At 56.7% G+C, this 17,175-nt stretch overlaps 1 protein-coding gene across 10 annotated transcripts in view; it reads left to right on the top strand.

Annotated features, from left to right (window-relative positions):
• RASA3 (RAS p21 protein activator 3) overlaps window positions 1–17,175 on the top strand; it is a 171,054-nt gene that overhangs the window by 87,042 nt on the left and 66,837 nt on the right. For 8 of the 10 annotated variants that reach the window (XM_003832117.5, XM_034937080.3, XM_034937078.3 and 5 more), the window contains 2 exons: window positions 5,351–5,445; window positions 16,094–16,170. In XM_003832117.5, the coding sequence (XP_003832165.1) occupies window positions 5,351–5,445; window positions 16,094–16,170 (172 nt within the window). Of the gene's footprint in view, window positions 1–5,350; window positions 5,446–10,183; window positions 10,480–15,754; window positions 15,893–16,093; window positions 16,171–17,175 lie in introns of those variants that run through there. The other 2 variants (XM_024925282.4, XM_034937081.3) reach the window with 2 other exon arrangements.

Below are 17,175 nucleotides of genomic sequence, written 5' to 3'. Positions count from 1 at the left end.
GTTCCATGATCTGTTTCAAGCTAATTTTCACTTATAGCACAAAGAAAAGGGTCGGGATTCTGTTTTTTCCATGTAGACATCCCTTTGTTCCGGCGCCCTTGGTTGAAAGACGACCCTTCCTCCGTTGATGACTTTGGCACATTTACAGCTTAGTTGGCTGCATTGTGTGGGTCTGTTTGTGGCCTGTGTATTCTCTTCCATCTGAGGTAGGAGGCGGGACTGGACTCTGGAGGCAGGGCTCGGACACCGAACCAAATTGAGGACTAGCTGAGACAGGGATGGGTGGAAGCAGCTTTCCATCGGACACGCCTGCCAGTGTACCATGTCAGCTTACCATTGCCATGGCAACGCCTGGAGGTTACCACCCCTTTCCATAGGAACAACCCCGTGACTCGGAAATTACCACCCTTTTTCTAGAAATGTCTGCATAATCTGTCTTTTAATTGACATATAGTTAAAAGTGAGGATAAATAAGACTGCAGGAGTGCCCGGAGGTGCCACTCTCAACACCCCACCTATGGGGAACCCTTCTCTGCAGGAACGGCTGAGACTGTCAACACCCTGCCCGTGGGGAGTCCTGCTGTGCAGGAGCGGCTGAGACTCTCAACACCCCGCCCGTGGGGAGTCCTGCTGTGCAGGAGCAGTTTCAGAGCTGTCACTGCCGCCTCCATAAAACTGTTTTCTTCCACCACCACCTCATTCTCGAATTCTTCCCTGAGTGAAGCTACAGACCCTCTGAGGCTAAGCCCCAATTTGGGGCTCGCCTGCCGTGTGTCATATTGATCCACCTGTCCTCATGCCAATACCATGCAGTCTTGATCACTATAGCTTCATAGCAGGTCTTACATTGTAGTGTAAGATCATCAAATTTGTTCTTAAACTTGTTTTTCTATTCTAGATGCTTTGAATTGCCATATATACTTTTGAATGAGCTTCTCAATTTCCAAAATAGTCCCACAGGAATTTTGACTGGGATTACATCGATCTATAGATTAATTTGGGGAGAATTAATATCTTAACAAAACTGAGTCTTCAAATCCATGGACATGGTATATCTTTCCACACGCTTGGGTCTTTCCAATTTCTCTCATCAGTGTTTTGTGATGTGTTTTCAGCCTACACATTTTGCACATTTAAAAACATTTATTTCCCTGTGTTTTATGTGTTTAGTGGAGTGGTTAAAGATTTCTGAGGTAGTCCACCAAAAGCACAAACCTAAAAGCATAATTTTGTGAAAGGTGCTGTTTTTGTGTAATTTTCATGGTCATTGCTTGTATGTACAAACGCAGTCGACGTCTCCACACTGACTTTGTGTTCTCTGTTCTTGCTGAACACACCAATTAGTTCTATTAGCTTTGCTTGTAGATTTTTTTTTTGTACATTCTATGAATAAAGGCTTTTATTTCTTCCTTTGGGATCTGTATGGCCTTTGTTTTTTCCTCGTGGCCCTGGCTGGGACACAGGTGGGGTCAGAGGGAGGCGCGCGCATTTCAGCCGCATTCCCTGTCTCGGGCAGCTCTTGCTCAGTTGTGTCCTGTGGCTGTTTCCCCTTTTTCTGGTCCCTCTGCAGCTGGTCCCTCTGCAGCTGGTCCCCCGTCTGATGCCCTCCAGACCGCTGGCTCCTCCTTTCTGAACGGGCCTGGCCAGCACAGATGCAGCAGAAGAAAGTGACCCTTCCGGCTTCTCGTGGTGAGAAGGCAGCCGCCTTTGCCCAAGTGAGAAAGGGAGGCCCAGAGTGTTTGGTAAACTTTTTGGTGTATCTCAAATAGATGGGGACAACCCTGTGGATTAGGCACATCAGAGAAATTTAGACGCCGTGGCTTTTAGATCAGGCATTCTCTCAGGTCAGCATCTGGAGATGCGAACACGCATGCTTCAAATGTCCATGGTCCCCATTGTTGAATGTGGCTGGCTTCTAGAAGGAAAGGTTGGGGGCTGGTGACAGAAGTGACCCCACGTCGGGAATGAGGTGGCAGGGGCAGGGATCCCTTCTCGAAGGGATTTTAAATCCTTTTGAATGTTGTGGATTTTGTTCTGTTTCTGTGTTACCTATTAAAAAATTAAGTGAAGTACTTCTAAAATTAAAGACTTGTAATCATGTGCCAGTTACAAGATTCTTATCCACGTAAATATGTGACTTCTCCCGTCCCAGTTTCAGCTCATAAAAATGTGAAGACACAGTGACATTGCAAGTATTTAAAACTTCAGACTTCAAAACTGACCCTCCTGTCCAGCTGAAGGCGTCTTGGAGTCTGAAGATTTATCCCTTTTCACTGAAATATATTGCCCAACTCAGTTTTAAGAAGTTTTTGCTTTCATGTGGCTTTATTCCTGTGAGACTCAAAACTGAGGTTCGTGTTGTGGGGGAAAGGGGAGGTTTTGCAAGAGCCACGCAGCGGTCATCAGAGGAGAGGACAGAGCCCCCACTCGGGACCCTTGAAGTCAAAGGCGCCCGCCCAGGGCTGCCGGTGGGAGGGCGGGGGGCTCAGCGAGTGAGGCGGGGCCGGGGAGGCTCAGCGAGTGAGGCGGGGCGGGGCGGGGGGGGGGCTCAGCGAGTGAGGCGGGGCGGGGCGGGCTCAGCGAGTGGGGCGGGGCGGGGCGGGGGGGCTCAGCGAGTGAGATGGGCCAGGAGGAGGTGTCCTGGCTGTCGTCCACCCTCGTGGTCTGCGCCATTAGAGGCCATTGGAGGGAGTCCACATGGTGTGTCACTGGATTTCTCTCTGAGCCTCCCTGGTGTTCCTTCTCCCACATGTGCTGGGGCCTGTTTCCTGTGCCGGCCCCCTTGGTTCTTGATTTGGCTCTCGCCTGCCCTCAGTGGTGGTTTCAGCGTCCCGTGCAGCTCCAGATGGTCTGTGTATGTCTGTGTGGCAAGAGCTGAGCCGATGAGGTCACCAGGCTGATCGTAGGAACCCATGAGTGCCTGTGTGCTGTATCTACGTCCGGGTAGCTGTGGAACTGGCCGGCCCTGGCTGTGAGCGGGGGTCCCAGAGCTGGGAAGGGGCTTCTTCCAGGGCTGTTCCCAGGGCTGCTCTGCTTTGCAGAGTGGATGGTGTGAGGTGCAGCCGGCTCCCCTGAGGACATGAGATGAAGATGCTGATGTGCATGGCAGGTGTCAGCAGCACTGGAGGCAAACTGTCCTGATTCCGCCTCTCTCCTTTGGGCACTTGGAAAGCGTCTTTGTGCCTCTTTCCACCTTCCGCACCTCCCACCATGTCCTGTGGCCACGTGGTGCCCCATCATGTGGCCGACCTTGCGCTGTCCCATAGGGTCTGGAGCTGGTGCTGAGCTGGGCGTGTCTCAGACCCTCTGAGTTTGCAGACAAAGGAGGGGCCTGGCGGCCCAGGCCCACGGGCTCTGAGATTAGTCACGGAATGGACCAGTCAGGCTGAGAGGTCTCGCTCGCATGAGCCCGCGAGGCAGAGGAGCTCCTGAGGGAAGATGCGTCCTGGGGCCTCACAGGGTGGGGACGCCAGCATAGGAAGGAACGCTGGCAGGAAGGCAGGGACGGAAGCTCCCTCTCCCTGCAGCCGCGGCCTGCTCGTCTGTGGGGTGTGCAGAGTGGTACCTGCCCCTCCAGGGTCACCGCAGGACCGACTGAGATGGCACCTGCGAGAGGCTGGCAGTGGAGTGTTCCCGAATTTACTGAGGCTGGACAGAGAATCAGGCCCAAGCGTGCGGCTGCTGGATGCCAGGCCGGGGTTGTTCCGATGGGAGCCTGCAGAAGTTTTTCGAGACACGGAAATATAAAAGGATCTTCCTTGGAAGAGAGAACCGGGGCTGGGCTGCGCTGTCCTGGCGTGAGGCAGGGTGGCCGGGTAGGAGGCCCAGGCCGCTCCCGGGAGCCCGGGTCATGCACAATGTGCTCAGACCCCGCGGCTGCGGACGCTGCGGTGAACCGGGTCTGCGGGGACCCAGAGTTTCTCGCTTCAGTGACTGGACCAAGATCCTTAAGGAGGGCATGTGTGTCTCTGGGTGCAGAACGAAGACGTGAGGAGTCTGCCAACATTTCCTTCCTCACTCCTGCTCTCGTGTGTGCTCTGCGATGGGCTCAGACTTCACATGTGTGTGCGACTCCCTAGGAGTTCACGTGCATCTGTCAACAGAGGTGCATGTGCTGCCGTGGGTGCTCGCCGTGGTGGGTGGCGTGGTCCGCAGTGTGCGGAGGCAACTGGCAGGGTTGCCGTGGTGGTGCCATGAAGGGACGCAGGATGGGAGATGGCTCAGTGCCCAGCCCCTGATAAGCCCTGTCCTGCCGGGGATGGGATGGGCACCCGTTTGCCGCGCCTCGGGAATGTTTCTGGAATGAGGTGAACGTATAAGCAGATAATAATGGTTACAGATGCGAATTTACACACATAAATCCATACTAGGTAAACGTATATTGTACAAATATATTCTGATACGTATTTTCACTGGAAGCGTAGCCCCTAAGTACTAAGCCTGTTTAAGGCACGGGAAACTGTTTAGAGTGGACGTTCCCAGACTTTGGGGCCCACACAAGTGCCCAGGGACCTGTGATGGTGCAGATTCCAGCCCACACCAGAGCCTCTGTTCTCCTCCGTCTGGAGAAGGCCAGGAATCTACACTTTCAGGCTCTCCAGGGGTCCCAGAAGGCGGCTCATTCATTACACTTCAGAGGCACAGATTCAGACCAACCCACATCGCGTGGGAAGGTGGCAGCTCATTCTGGCTCTCAGTCCTGCCTGTGAATAACCTGAGCACCCACATGCATGCACACACGTGCGTGTCCACACACACAGAAAGCACCCTAGGAACACGTGTGTTTCAGGCTGTCGCTCGCACGGGTGCACACATGTCTCTTGCGGCGTGATGCCGCTGCCTTGGTGGTGTGTGAGGCACGAGGTGTTCATTTGTGAGATCAGAGCTCTGGTGCAGCCAGCTCCGAGGCACCTCCTGCCGTGAGAACTGGCCACGGACCACAGTGAAAGTGAGGTGCGCATTGCCGATGGAGCGGACGTTCGCGCCTTCACAGCGAAGCCTCTGGAACGCCTTACTGGAAGGGACACAGCGGAGACTTACCGCTGCACCTGATTATTTTGACTTTTTAATATCAATTTTTAGAGACACAGTGCCACCATGCCCGGCTCATTCCTTTATTTTTTGTAGAGACAAGGTTTCACCATATCGCCCAGGCTGGTCTCAAGCGACCCTCCCCTCTGGGCCTCCCAAGCGTGGGGGTTCCAGGCATGAGCCCCGCACCCGGCCGGTGCCCCATTCTGAATTAAACTGTTGGAAATAAGCTGCGGTGATGATGGGCTGGCTTCTGCTGGCAGGCGTCCTGGCTCTGGGGCCTGTGCCCGTGGTGAAGTCTTCTCTGCTTGTGTTGCAGGGAAGGTGGCCATCCAGAAGGAGGACTTGCAGAAGTACCACAACAGGGACACCTGGTTCCAGCTGCAACACGTGGACGCTGACTCGGAAGTGCAGGTGAGACTCGGCGCAGCCCCGGAAACCAGAGCCCCGGGACACCATGGGGCTTCGAGACGGGCCCGGCTCCGACTGTGGCTAAAGACGTAGATCGGGCTTCGGCCTTGACTGGGAATAACGATGAGCAGACTGCGTGTTCGCCCACTTGTGCTCGGAGTGAGCGCGGTCTCTGCCATGGATTTTGGGTTGTGCGTGTTCGCCCACTTGTACTCGGAGTGAGCGCGGTCTCTGCCACGGATTTTGGGTTGTGCGTGTTTGCCCGCTTGTGCTCGGAGTGAGCGCGGTCTCTGCCACGGATTTTGGGTTGTGCGTGTTCGCCCGCTTGTGCTCGGAGTGAGTGTGGTCTCTGCCATGGATTTTGGGTTGTGCGTGTTCGCCCGCTTGTGCTCGGAGTGAGTGTGGTCTCTGCCACGGATTTTGGGTTGTGCGTGTTCGCCCGCTTGTGCTCGGAGTGAGTGCGGTCTCTGCCACGGATTTTGGGTTGTGCGTGTTCGCCCGCTTGTGCTCGGAGTGAGCGTGGGCTCTGTCATGGATTTTGGGTTGGGCGTGTTCGCCCGCTTGTGGTCGGAGTGAGCGCGGGCTCTGTCATGGATTTTGCATTGTGTCTGTTCGCCCACTTGTGCTCGGAGTGAGCCCAGGCTCCGCGCATGGATTTTGGGTTTTCCCTTTGCCTGCTGCCGCCCTTTGTCATGCACAACTGAGGAAGCTGTGAAAACAAACACTGTGGGAAAGGACAGGCACGAGTCATTGAGGCCCAAGAGAAAACATGGGTGGGGAAGGGCCGAGCCAGGGTCAGCCCTCAGGGACCCTCACTTCCCCCCGGTCGGCTGGGTGGGCTGCTGCCTGGCACGCGGCACCAAGAAGGGTCTGAGCTGAAAGAACGTTCTGGTCTCCCGTGTCCGTTGTCGAAAGTGGCCAGGGGCTCAACCTGGCTTGCCGGAACTGTGTGCCGACTGGGGCTCACCCCGGTCCTGTCCAGTGTGGGGAGCTTGTCCCACCTCCCCACGCAAGACCGGGGGCTCCAGTGCTGGGGCCCATGTCCCAGACCCTTGTGTTCACAGCTGCTCACGGACGCACGGTGCCCAGCTGCCTGGCAACAGCTGCTCCAGGCTTGCCTGTAACAGAGGGAGCAGTGGGGGTCAGTCCACCCGAGCCCAAGCCTGCACCAGCTCCTGTGGGGTCACCCTGAGCCCTGGTCTGTGACACAGAGCAGCTGCAAAGGCCACAAGCAAGAGGCACCGTGGCCCAACCCTGGAACATGGGAGGGTTTCCCGAGTGGGTCCTCAGCTGGGAACGCAGTGAGTGTCTGAGTGTAGGGTTGCGGCACAGCGGCCCTGGGACGCGGGAGGGTGAGTGTCTGAGTGTAGGGTTGCGGCACAGCGGCCCGGGGACACGGGAGGGCTTCCTGGGTCCTCAGCTGGGACTGCAGTGAGTGTCCGAGTGTAGGGTTGCTGCATAGCAGCCCTGGGACGTAGGAGGATGAGTGTCTGAGTGTAGGGTTGCGGCACAGCGGCCCTGGGACGCGGGAGGGCTTCCTGGGTCCTCACCTGGTACCACAGTGTGTGTCTGAGTGCAGAGTCCCAGCACAGGCCGCCAGGCTCGGAGCCAGCTCCCTCATCGGATTGCTGCCAACGTCCTCTGCAGGCCTCAGTTTTCCCATCTGGGTGGGTTTGTGAAGCATGCTGGAATGGCATGTGTGCCACTCGAAGGCGCCTGGCGCATCGTAAATTGGTGGCTGTGATGGTTATTTTTACACCTGGAGGCTGGCATCCTGGACAAATCCTCAAAATAGGTTCCTTGTGAGGACTTCGCCTGAGACTTCAGCAGAGGCAACTGGGTGGGTCGGATGGAGGCTCTGTGCCCGCAAGTTCAGGGCAGATTTGGGCTGGGGGACTGGGTGGCCTGGTGTCCTCTGGGAACCCTTGTCCCCCGGCAACCCTCGTCCTCCTGGAACCCTCATCCCTCGGGAACCCTCGTCCTCTGGGAACCCTCTTGCCCCGGGAACCCTCGTCCTCTGCGCTTCACTGGGTCAAGGTTGCCATCTGCCGAGGTCATGGGCTGTGCACACGCCCATGGCCAGCAAAGGGTTCATTCATGAAGTTGACCATGAGCCCAGCTGTGGGGGTGGGGTGAGGCCCTTGATGGAAATTAAGGAGTGGAGCCAAGAGGCCCTGGGGATGGCCCTGCCCCAAGGGACCTGTGCTAATTGTGCCTCACACTTAATTAACTGCTTCCTGGGAAAGCACTGGCTGGGGAACCCACACGTGCTGTGGAAAGTGAAGGACGCTGTGATTACTGCAGAACTAATGACTGTCCTCGCATCCCCGGAGCACAAGGGCCCCAGCGTGCTGCTCCCACGGACCTTGGCGTCCCGGCAGAAAGGCGGGGTTTCCCACGTGCTGCCCGGGAGACGGGGCTTGGTGACTGGGCCGCTCCCGCCTGCGCGTTGGCGAGTTCCCCAGCTCTTCTATTCTGGGATACCCGCCGTCGCTGGGGTCTCCGTCACAAGGGCCTCTGAGCAGCTGGCAGAGTGAGGCCTCGTCGTTTGCCTCGGATTCAAGTTTGGTTTTATTGGCAGGTGTAGCTTTTCCTCTTTCTTGCCTTTTTTTTTTTTTTTTTTACTGATTTAATTTTGAAATGGTTATAGATCTATAGGAAGGCACCAAAACAGTACACAGGAGTGGCGAGGGGCGAATTCCCACCTTTCCCTGAAAACGGAAGGCCGTGCTCCCTTCCCCCGGCTCCCCCGAACGGAAGGCCGTGCTCCCTTCCCCCGGCTCCCCCGAACGGAAGGCCGTGCTCCCTTCCCCCGGCTTCCCCAGGCACTGCCATGCGCAGCTTGTGCAACGTCAACCAGGACACCGACGTTTGTGCAGTCCACGGACGTTATCCAGATTTCACCAGTTCACAGACACGTGTTTCTGTGTGTATCTCTCTGTATATCCTATGCTATTTTTTCCAGTTTTTTATGTGGTAAAACAGACATGAAATTTACCATTTTAACCATTTAAAATGTCCAACTGAGTGGTACAGCATTGAATATATTCATAATATTATACAACCGTCACCACCACCCATCTCTAGAGCTCCTTTCATCTTGCAAAACGGAACCTCTGTCCCCTCTGTCCCCTGGCTAGAGTTTTATTCATGCGCTCCCGTCCGCCCCTTCCCCACCGGCAGCCCCATGGCACTCTGTCTCCGATGTAGGCCACTCCCCGTGGCTCATGGGAGTGAGCTCTACCTTGCTGGTCTTTCTGAGGCTGATGTCGCTCTGCGTGACATCCTCCGGGTCGCTTGTGGTATCAGAACCTCCTTCCTTCTAAGGCTGAGGAATGATCCGAGGTGCGAAGCGTGTGCTGTTGCTCCAGTCGCCTGCCGATGGGCTGTTGTGACAGTCAGTGCAACTTCATCACAGGGTAGATGGTGTAACCACCATGACGATCAGGACTCAGACGTTGCATCTCCACAAAGCTGTAAATAAGAACGCCGCAGGTTGATCTCACAGCTGGTGGAATCTCATAATTAACGCCCGAGGCTGCGTACCCGTGGCCAAGCCCAGCGTCCTCCAAGCCTGGCTCTCACTGTCCGGAACATGAGGATCCTGAACCGAGTGGTGTCAGTCTCCCGGGAATTTGCACTTTATGGAAGGCAAATGCGAGCTGTTGTCTAAAAGGGAGGAGGCAAGGTCATTGCTCTCCAATGCCCGCTGCTCTCCAATGCGTTGCTTCACTGATGCAGTCAGCCCCAACGCCGCCCAAAACGTAGCGTGACAGGGAGCAGTGGCCCTGCTGGACTCCAGCCAACCTTTAAAACCTCAACTCCAGGCTGGGCGCGGTGGCTCATGCTTGTAATCCCAGCACTTTGGGAGGCCGAGGCGGGTGGATCACCTGAGGTCAGGAGTTTGAGACCAGCCTGACCAACATGGTGAAACCCCGTCTCTACTAAAAATACAAAATTAGCCGGGCGTGGTGGCGCATGCCTGTAATCCCAGCTACTCGAGAGGCTGAGGCAGAAGAATCACTTGAACCCGGGAGGCGGAGGTTGCTGTGAGCTGAGATCGCGCCATTGCACTCCAGCCTGGGCAACAAGAGTGAAACTCCATCTCAAAAAAAGAAGAAGAAGAAGAAGAAAAACCCCACAACTCCAGTCTCAGGAGCCGCCGTTTCATCGTAAGATGTCACAGTGACCATTTTCAGGAAGGCAGGGGGTAGCCATGTGGCCCCATGAGTCCCTCCGCTCTGTGATTCCCAGGAACAGTCCTGTGTCCGGACAGCGAGTGTCACAGAAGCGGCCCATGGGGGAGGCCAGCAAGTGAGTCACAGAAATGGGGGAAACACAATTAAGCCTTTCTTGCTTCCTTCTGGAACCGCCACTGTTGGAAGGTCTTTGTTAAATCACTTTATTATGCAGAGTTGTGCTCTCTGACCCTCCCCCGATGCAGGGCCAGCGGGGGAGACGCCAGCGTCAGATGCCAGTGGCGGAGATGCCAGTGTCAAATGCCAGCGAGGGCACCGCCTGTGACAGCGAGGCATCCGCGGTGATCTGGGCGCCTGGGGACCACTGAGCTCCGTTTATAAACCGGGCTTTCAAGTGCATCTGTGACGTATTCAGAAAACAGCACAGCCCTGCAGGGGATCACAGCAAACCCCTGGGTCTGCCATCCGCCCAAGAGACACCTGCGTGTTTCCCCCTTGGAGCCTTCCAGTTGCACCGTGAAATCTCACTGGGCTGGAAATTCCAGCCTCCTGCTACAGCCTCTGGGAATTTTGTGTTTGTGCAGCAGACAGTCCTCTTGGAAGGATTTTCAGAGCAAACAAAGTCACCGTCCGTCGTCAAGCTTTCACATCTCTCCAGGGTTGCAAGAGGAGACGGCCGAGGCTGGGCTTCCTTCCTCATGGCCTCTGCGTCCTGTCTCATCTGCCCGCTGACTTCGTCTCCTCTCTGCGGCCTGCGTGGAACAGCCCTGCATCCAAGGCACCTCTGTCCTGGCTGCTCTCTGGGCTGCTGCCCGCTCAGCGGGGGACACAGCAGCTGGTGGGTGGGGCCAGGACCCTGACTCGGCTCTGCGCGCTGCTCTCTCCCTGGGGAAGGCCTTCCTGAGAAAGATGGATAGGGACCACTGGCTGCTTTTTTAAAATTAATTAACTCTGTTTTGGGGGCAGTTCTGTGTTCACAGGGAAATTGAGCAGAGTACGGAGTTTCCATACACCCCTCAGCAGCCCCCGCCCAGGGCCCCATGGGTGACACTGCAGCCACGCGTTGTCAGGAGCTGGACGCTGGGGCCCCTTTGCTACGTCTGTGAGTTCGCAGGAGTGCAGCGCCAGGGACCTCAGTGCAGCGTCCAGGCAGGTGCCAGGGTCGGCAGCCAGGTCCTCTCGTTCCTTTCCTGTGGGAATTTGTGCCTTTTCCCTTTTGCTGTTGGTAGCCTGGTTTGAGGTTTATTAATTTTATTGATCTCTCAAGGAATTTGCCGTTGGCTTTGATTTTTACCTATTGGTTTGCGATCTGACTTCTGTTTTCTGTTCTTGGGCTCTGGGTTTAGTTTACTCATTTTTCTCAGTCTCCCAGCTCTAAGCTCAGGTCAGCGTTCAGAGCTCCCTTCTGCTCTAAGCTCAGGTCAGCGTTCAGATCTCCCTTCTGCTCTAAGCTCAGGTCAGCGTTCAGATCTCCCTTCTGCTCTAGTCTGTGTGGCCGGCACTCCAGATTCCCCTCCACCCCGAGCACGGCTCCCTCTGCATCCCACTGATTTTGATGAGTAACACTTTCATTTCTGTTTATTCCAGAACATTTTAAAATTTGTCTTGCGTTCTCTGATCTGTGTGTTATTTAGAACTGTGTTGTTTAACCTCTAAACGTCTGGGATTCTCCAGCCTGCGCCAGCACCTGCAGATTTACTCATTGGCTTTTCTGGCAGGAGAAAGGGCCTTCCAGGGGTGGGTTTTGTTTGTTCCCACTCCTGAATCAGCAGAAGACGGAAGCACACAAGTCAGCCGGTCGGGAGGGATTCATGCTGCAGGAACAGGAGCAGCCTCAGGACCTGATGGTGCCCAGCCAGGTGCCCCTGGACCCGGCCAGGAGCCGGGAGAGCACACGGGGTCTGCACAGCCTGCTACCAGGAGCCGGGAGAGCACACGGGGGCCGCACAGCCTGCTGCCAGGAGCCGGGAGAGCACACGGGGGCCACACAGCCTGCTGCCAGGGGCCGGGAGAGCACACGGGGGCCGCACAGCCTGCTGCTGGGGACCAGGACCCCCTGCATGCAGTCGTGACTCTTCCTGAAGCTCCCGAACATGAATAGAGCTACCTCCGTCTGCACAGCCTTGCAAATCTGAATGCTCTGTCCTGAGAGAGTTTGCGCCCGGCATTTGAGAACGGGGATGAAGCAGTGGGGATTCTTGGTTATTCTTGGGTCAGGCACTTTCTCCTGTCTTTGGTGGTCAGGCCACTCCTTTAGCCCGTGGATAGCCACGGATAGCAGGCCCGCTGCCAGGTGGTGAGGACCACAGGCGATACTCCGCTCAGCCCTGAGCTCTGATGGGTGTGCGAAGAGGAGCTGTGGTCTTGGCGGGGTCTTTGTTGTCATTTTAGGCACCTGCTTTCCCCGCCCACAGTGCTGGCGTGGGGTTCGTGCCCACCTTCCCGGCCCAACATCCTTGTGGCCCCTCAGGACCTGCTCTGCGGCTGCAGCCACAGGGTGGGAAGGCCACACCCAACCTCCAGACCCCAGAGTCTCAGGACAGCAGCGGAGGCCCCACCTCCCACACCTGCCTGGGCAGCACAGACCCAGTTCCATTCCCCCTGTGAGCGCTGGGTCAAGTGTGGGGGTGCCGTGGGGCGTGGTGTCAAGTTCGGGGGTGCCGTGGGGCGTGGTGCCAAGTGCGGGGGTGCCGTGGGGCGTGGTGTCAAGTGCGGGGGTGCCGTGGGGCGTGGTGTCAAGTGCGGGGTGCCGTGGGACGTGGTGTCAAGTGCTGGGGTGCCATGGGGCGTGGTGTCAAGTGCAGGGGTGCCATGGAACGTGGTGTCAAGTGTGGGGGTGCTGTGGGGCGTGGTGTCAGTGTGGGGGTGCCGTGGAACGTGGTGTCAAGTGTGGGGGTGCTGTGGGGCGTGGTGTCAGTGTGGGGGTGCCGTGGAACGTGGTGTCAAGTGCGGGGGTGCCGTGGAACGTGGTGCCAAGTGTGGGGGTGCCGTGGGGCTGCACCGACGCGGTGTCAAGTGAGGGCTGAAGGGCTTTTATGTTCACTCCCTGACCAGGGGCTTCAGGGTGTGCACCCTGGCAGGGCAGGCTGCGCCCACGACCCAGGCACCCCGAGGGTTCACAGGCAAGGGTTTCAGAAGGTGGGGCGGCCGAGGTTGTGGCAAAGTCATAAATCAGTACATGGAGGCCGTATGTCAATTTGACCTGAGAAGGCAGACATCATGACGTGTGGCCCACGGGTCGGATATAGAGCGTTTTTGATTTGTGATTGGTTAAGGAGGAGAAGCTTTGTCCAAACAATTGAGATCAGCAGAAAAGAATGTTGGCTCTGGCCCACAGGCATGACCCCTCCTGGCCCCTGAGGAAGAAATTCAGAATAGAGCCGGGTTCAGGGTTCGGGCCTGTAATCGCCCCTGCATTTGTGGTCTGTGTTGGTAGATCTGTTTGGTGAGGGTCTCGGTTTTTGAAAAACAATTTAGGGACATATGTTAAGATGCTATTTTTAACTTGTATAGGAAATAAATATCTCCTGACTAATTTTTTGGCTATTATTTTATTATTCATTTTGCTTGTTAGGTGATTTACCACTCAAGGCTGGCTAGGTGTCTGATATATTTTTGAAGGAACTCGAAGGTTTTTTAATCATTTAGGTGGGTGGGGCCTAAGCGGGGTCCCTGCTCCATCCGAGGTTCTGCACCAGGCCACATGCTGCAGGGCTGCCGTCGGTTCTGCCGTCCACGTCTTAGCGCCAGGCAGTCTGCCCGTCTGTCCCGCCCTCCCACAGGCAGGGACAAGCCCTGGGGAACAGGCCTTGGCCTTCCCGGAGCCTCAGGAGCTAGAGCTAAGGGCCGGGCCAGGCAGAGCCCCTGAAGCATGGATGAGTCTGTGTTTATCCCATCCATTCAGTGCCATTCAGGCTGGAGCAAATACAGGGACAGCGGCACACACAGGTAGGCACACATAGCCGCACACACACACAGGTGGACACAGTCACACATACACACAGGCGGTGCACACACAGGCAGACATGCACACACAGTCGCATGTACAGACAGGCGGACACACATACACAGGTGGACACACACAGCCACGCGCACAGACAGGCAGACACAGTCGCGCACACACACAGAAGGACATGCACACAGCCACACACACAGACAGGTAGACACACACACAGTTGCATGCACATACAGGCAGATGCACACACAGCTGCTTGCACACAGACAGACATGCACACATAGTCGCACGCACACACAGAAGGACACACACAGCCAAACACACAGACAAGCAGATGCACATACAGACAGGCAGACACACACAGTTTCATGCAAACACAGGCAGACACACAGCCGTGTGCACACAGACGGACACGCACACACAATCGCACGCCCACACAGACACATAGCCACATGCACAGACAGGCAGACACACACAGCTGCATGCACACACAGGCGAACATGCACACAGGTGGACACATACACACAAGCAGATACACACAATCACATGCACACACAGGTAGACACACAGTCGCTTGCACACAGGTGGACACAGCCACACACAGATGGACACACAGTTGTACGCACACAGGCAGACACACAGCTGCACACACAGGCGGACACACAGCTACACGGGCAGACACGCACACAGCAGCACAGATGGACACACATAGTCGCATGCATGCATAGGCAGACACACATAGACACACACAGTTGCACGCACACAGGTAGACACACAGCCGCACACACAGGAGGACACACAGCTGCACACACACACACAGCCAGATGCACAGACACAGGCGGACACACACACAGGTGGACATGCACACACAGCAGCATGCTCACATACACAGCTGCACACACAAACCGCACGCACACAGGCAGACACACAGTTGTACGCACAGACAGGTGGACACACACCCACAGCCGTGCACACAGACAGACAGGTGGACGGACACAGCAGCACACACAGACAGACTGATCTAGAGAGACAGGTGGACCCGCAGGGCAGCCTTGCTGTCTGCTCTACTAGAAGCCCCCGTGAGCCTTGCTGTCTGTGTGAGCCTTGCCCTCTGTGTGAGTCTTGCTCCCTGTGTGAGCCTTGCCCTCTGTGTGAGTCTTGCCTCCTGTGTGAGTCTTGCCCTCTGTGTGAGCCTTGCCCTCTGTGTGAGCCTTGCCTTCTGTGTGAGCCTTGCCCTCTGTGTGAGCCTTGCCCTCTGTGTGAGTCTTGCTCTTTGTGTGAGGCTTGCCCTCTGTGTAAGCCTTGCCCTCTGTGTGAGTCTTGCCTCCTGTGTGAGTCTTGCCCTCTGTGTGAGCCTTGCCCTCTGTGTGAGCCTTGCCCTCTGTGTGAGCCTTGCCCTCTGTGTGAGTCTTGCTCTTTGTGTGAGCCTTGCCCTCTGTGTGAGCCTTGCCCTCTGTGTGAGTCTTGCCTCCTGTGTGAGTCTTGCCCTCTGTGTGAGCCTTGCCCTCTGTGTGAGCCTTGCCCTCTGTGTGAGCCTTGCCCTCTGTGTGAGCCTTGCCTCCTGTGTGAGCCTTGCCCTCTGTGTGAGCCTTGCCCTCTGTGTGAGTCTTGCCCTCTGTGTGAGCCTTGCCCTCTGTGTGAGTCTTGCCTCCTGTGTGAGTCTTGCCCTCTGTGTGAGTCTTGCCCTCTGTGTGAGCCTTGCCTCCTGTGTGAGTCTTGCTCTCTGTGTGAGCCTTGCCCTCTGTGTGAGCCTTGCCCTCTGTGTGAGTCTTGATCTCTGTGTGAGTCTTGCCCTCTGTGTGAGCCTTGCCTCCTGTGTAAGTCTTGCCCTCTGTGTGAGCCTTGCCCTCTGTGTGAGTCTTGCCCTCTGTGTGAGCCTTGCCCTCTGTGTGAGTCTTGCTCTCTTTGTGAGCCTTGCCCTCTGTGTGAGTCTTGCCCTCTGTGTGAGCCTTGCCCTCTGTGTGAGTCTTGCTCTCTTTGTGAGCCTTGCCCTCTGTGTGAGTCTTGCTCTCTGTGTGAGCCTTGACCTCTGTGTGAGCTCTCCGAGGTTCCTGCGGGCCTCCATCCGGCCTCGCCCAAGGGGAGGTAAAGGCACTGACCCCTGCTCAGGAGACAGCTGTGCTTCCCCTCTGCTTTGTCCCGACGGACACACGAGCAGCCTGCAGCATCAGCGCCTTTGGGGGTCTGCTTCACTGAATGACCGTCTCCTACACGGTTGGACCCCTCACTTCTGAGGCAGCGACCTGCTCTCAGCAGAGCCAGGAGCCTGGGCAGCCACATGGGGCTGAGCAGTCAGGCAAGCAGCTCTCCTGGAGAAAGGCCACGGCTGGGACCCTGCGTCTCGGGGGTGGAGTGGAGGGGCTGGACGTGCCCATTGGCCAGGGCAGGGCGGAGCCGCCTGCTCCCTTTGCCCTCTAGGCTTTCCCTGGGCCCGCGGCCCTAGTGGCCTGTGGGAGCAGCGCCACAGCCTCTGACACCCCATCCTTGTGCCTTGCAGGGCAAAGTGCACCTGGAGCTGCGGCTGAGCGAGGTCATCACAGACACTGGGGTCGTCTGCCACAAGCTCGCCACACGGTAAGACACGTCCTCACCAGAGACCGAGTGCGCAGCGAGTGGCATGTCTGGCTCCTGAGGAGCACACAGGGGTTTTCACACCAACGCACAAGAATTTCCAGAGCCGGTGGCTGCCCAGGATGACACTGTTTAGAGGTTCTGGCCCCAGGATGACACTGTTTTAGGGGTCCTGGCCCCAGGATGATGCCGTTTTAGAGGTCCTGGCCCCAGGATGACGCCGTTTTAGAGGTCCTGGCCCCCAGGATGATGCCGTTTTAGAGGTCCTTGCCCCCAGGATGATGCCGTTTTAGAGGTCCTGGCCCCAGGATGACACTGTTTTAGGGGTCCTGGCCCCAGGATGACGCCGTTTTAGAGGTCCTGGCCCCCAGCATGACGCCGTTTTAGAGGCCCCACGATGACATTGTTTTAGGGGTCCTGGCCCCAGGATGATGCTGTTTTAGAGGTCCTTGCCCCAGGATGATGCCGTTTTAGAGGTCCTGGTCCCCGGGATGATGCCGTTTTAGAGGTCCTGGCCCCAGGATGACACTGTTTTAGAGGTCCTGGTCCCAGGATGACACTGTTTTAGAGGTCCTGGTCCCAGGATGACACTGTTTTAGAGGTCCTGGCCCCCAGGATGATGCCGTTTTAGAGGTCCTGGCCCCAGGATGACACTGTTTTAGAGGTCCTGGCCCCCAGGATGACACCGTTTTAGAGGTCCTGGCCCCAGGATGACGCCGTTTTAGAGGTCCTGGCCCCCAGGATGACGCTGTTTTAGAGGTCCTGGCCCCAGGATGACACTGTTTTAGAGGTCCTGGCCCCCAGGATGACGCCGTTTTAGAGGTCCTGGCCCCCAGGATGACGCCGTTTTAGAGGTCCTGGCCCCAGGATGACACTGTTTTAGAGGTCCTGGCCCCAGGATGACACTGTTTTAGAGGTCCTGGCCCCCAGGATGACGCCGTTTTAGAGGTCCTGGCCCCAGGATGACGCCGTTTTAGAGGTCCTGGCCCCAGGATGATGTCGTTTTAG

Source organism: Pan paniscus, chromosome 14 (genome assembly GCF_029289425.2).
Source record: "Pan paniscus chromosome 14, NHGRI_mPanPan1-v2.0_pri, whole genome shotgun sequence".
Taxonomy (NCBI): Eukaryota; Metazoa; Chordata; class Mammalia; order Primates; family Hominidae; genus Pan; species Pan paniscus.
Note: the sequence above shows the minus strand (reverse complement) of the source record. Positions and strands in the feature narration are given on the sequence as shown.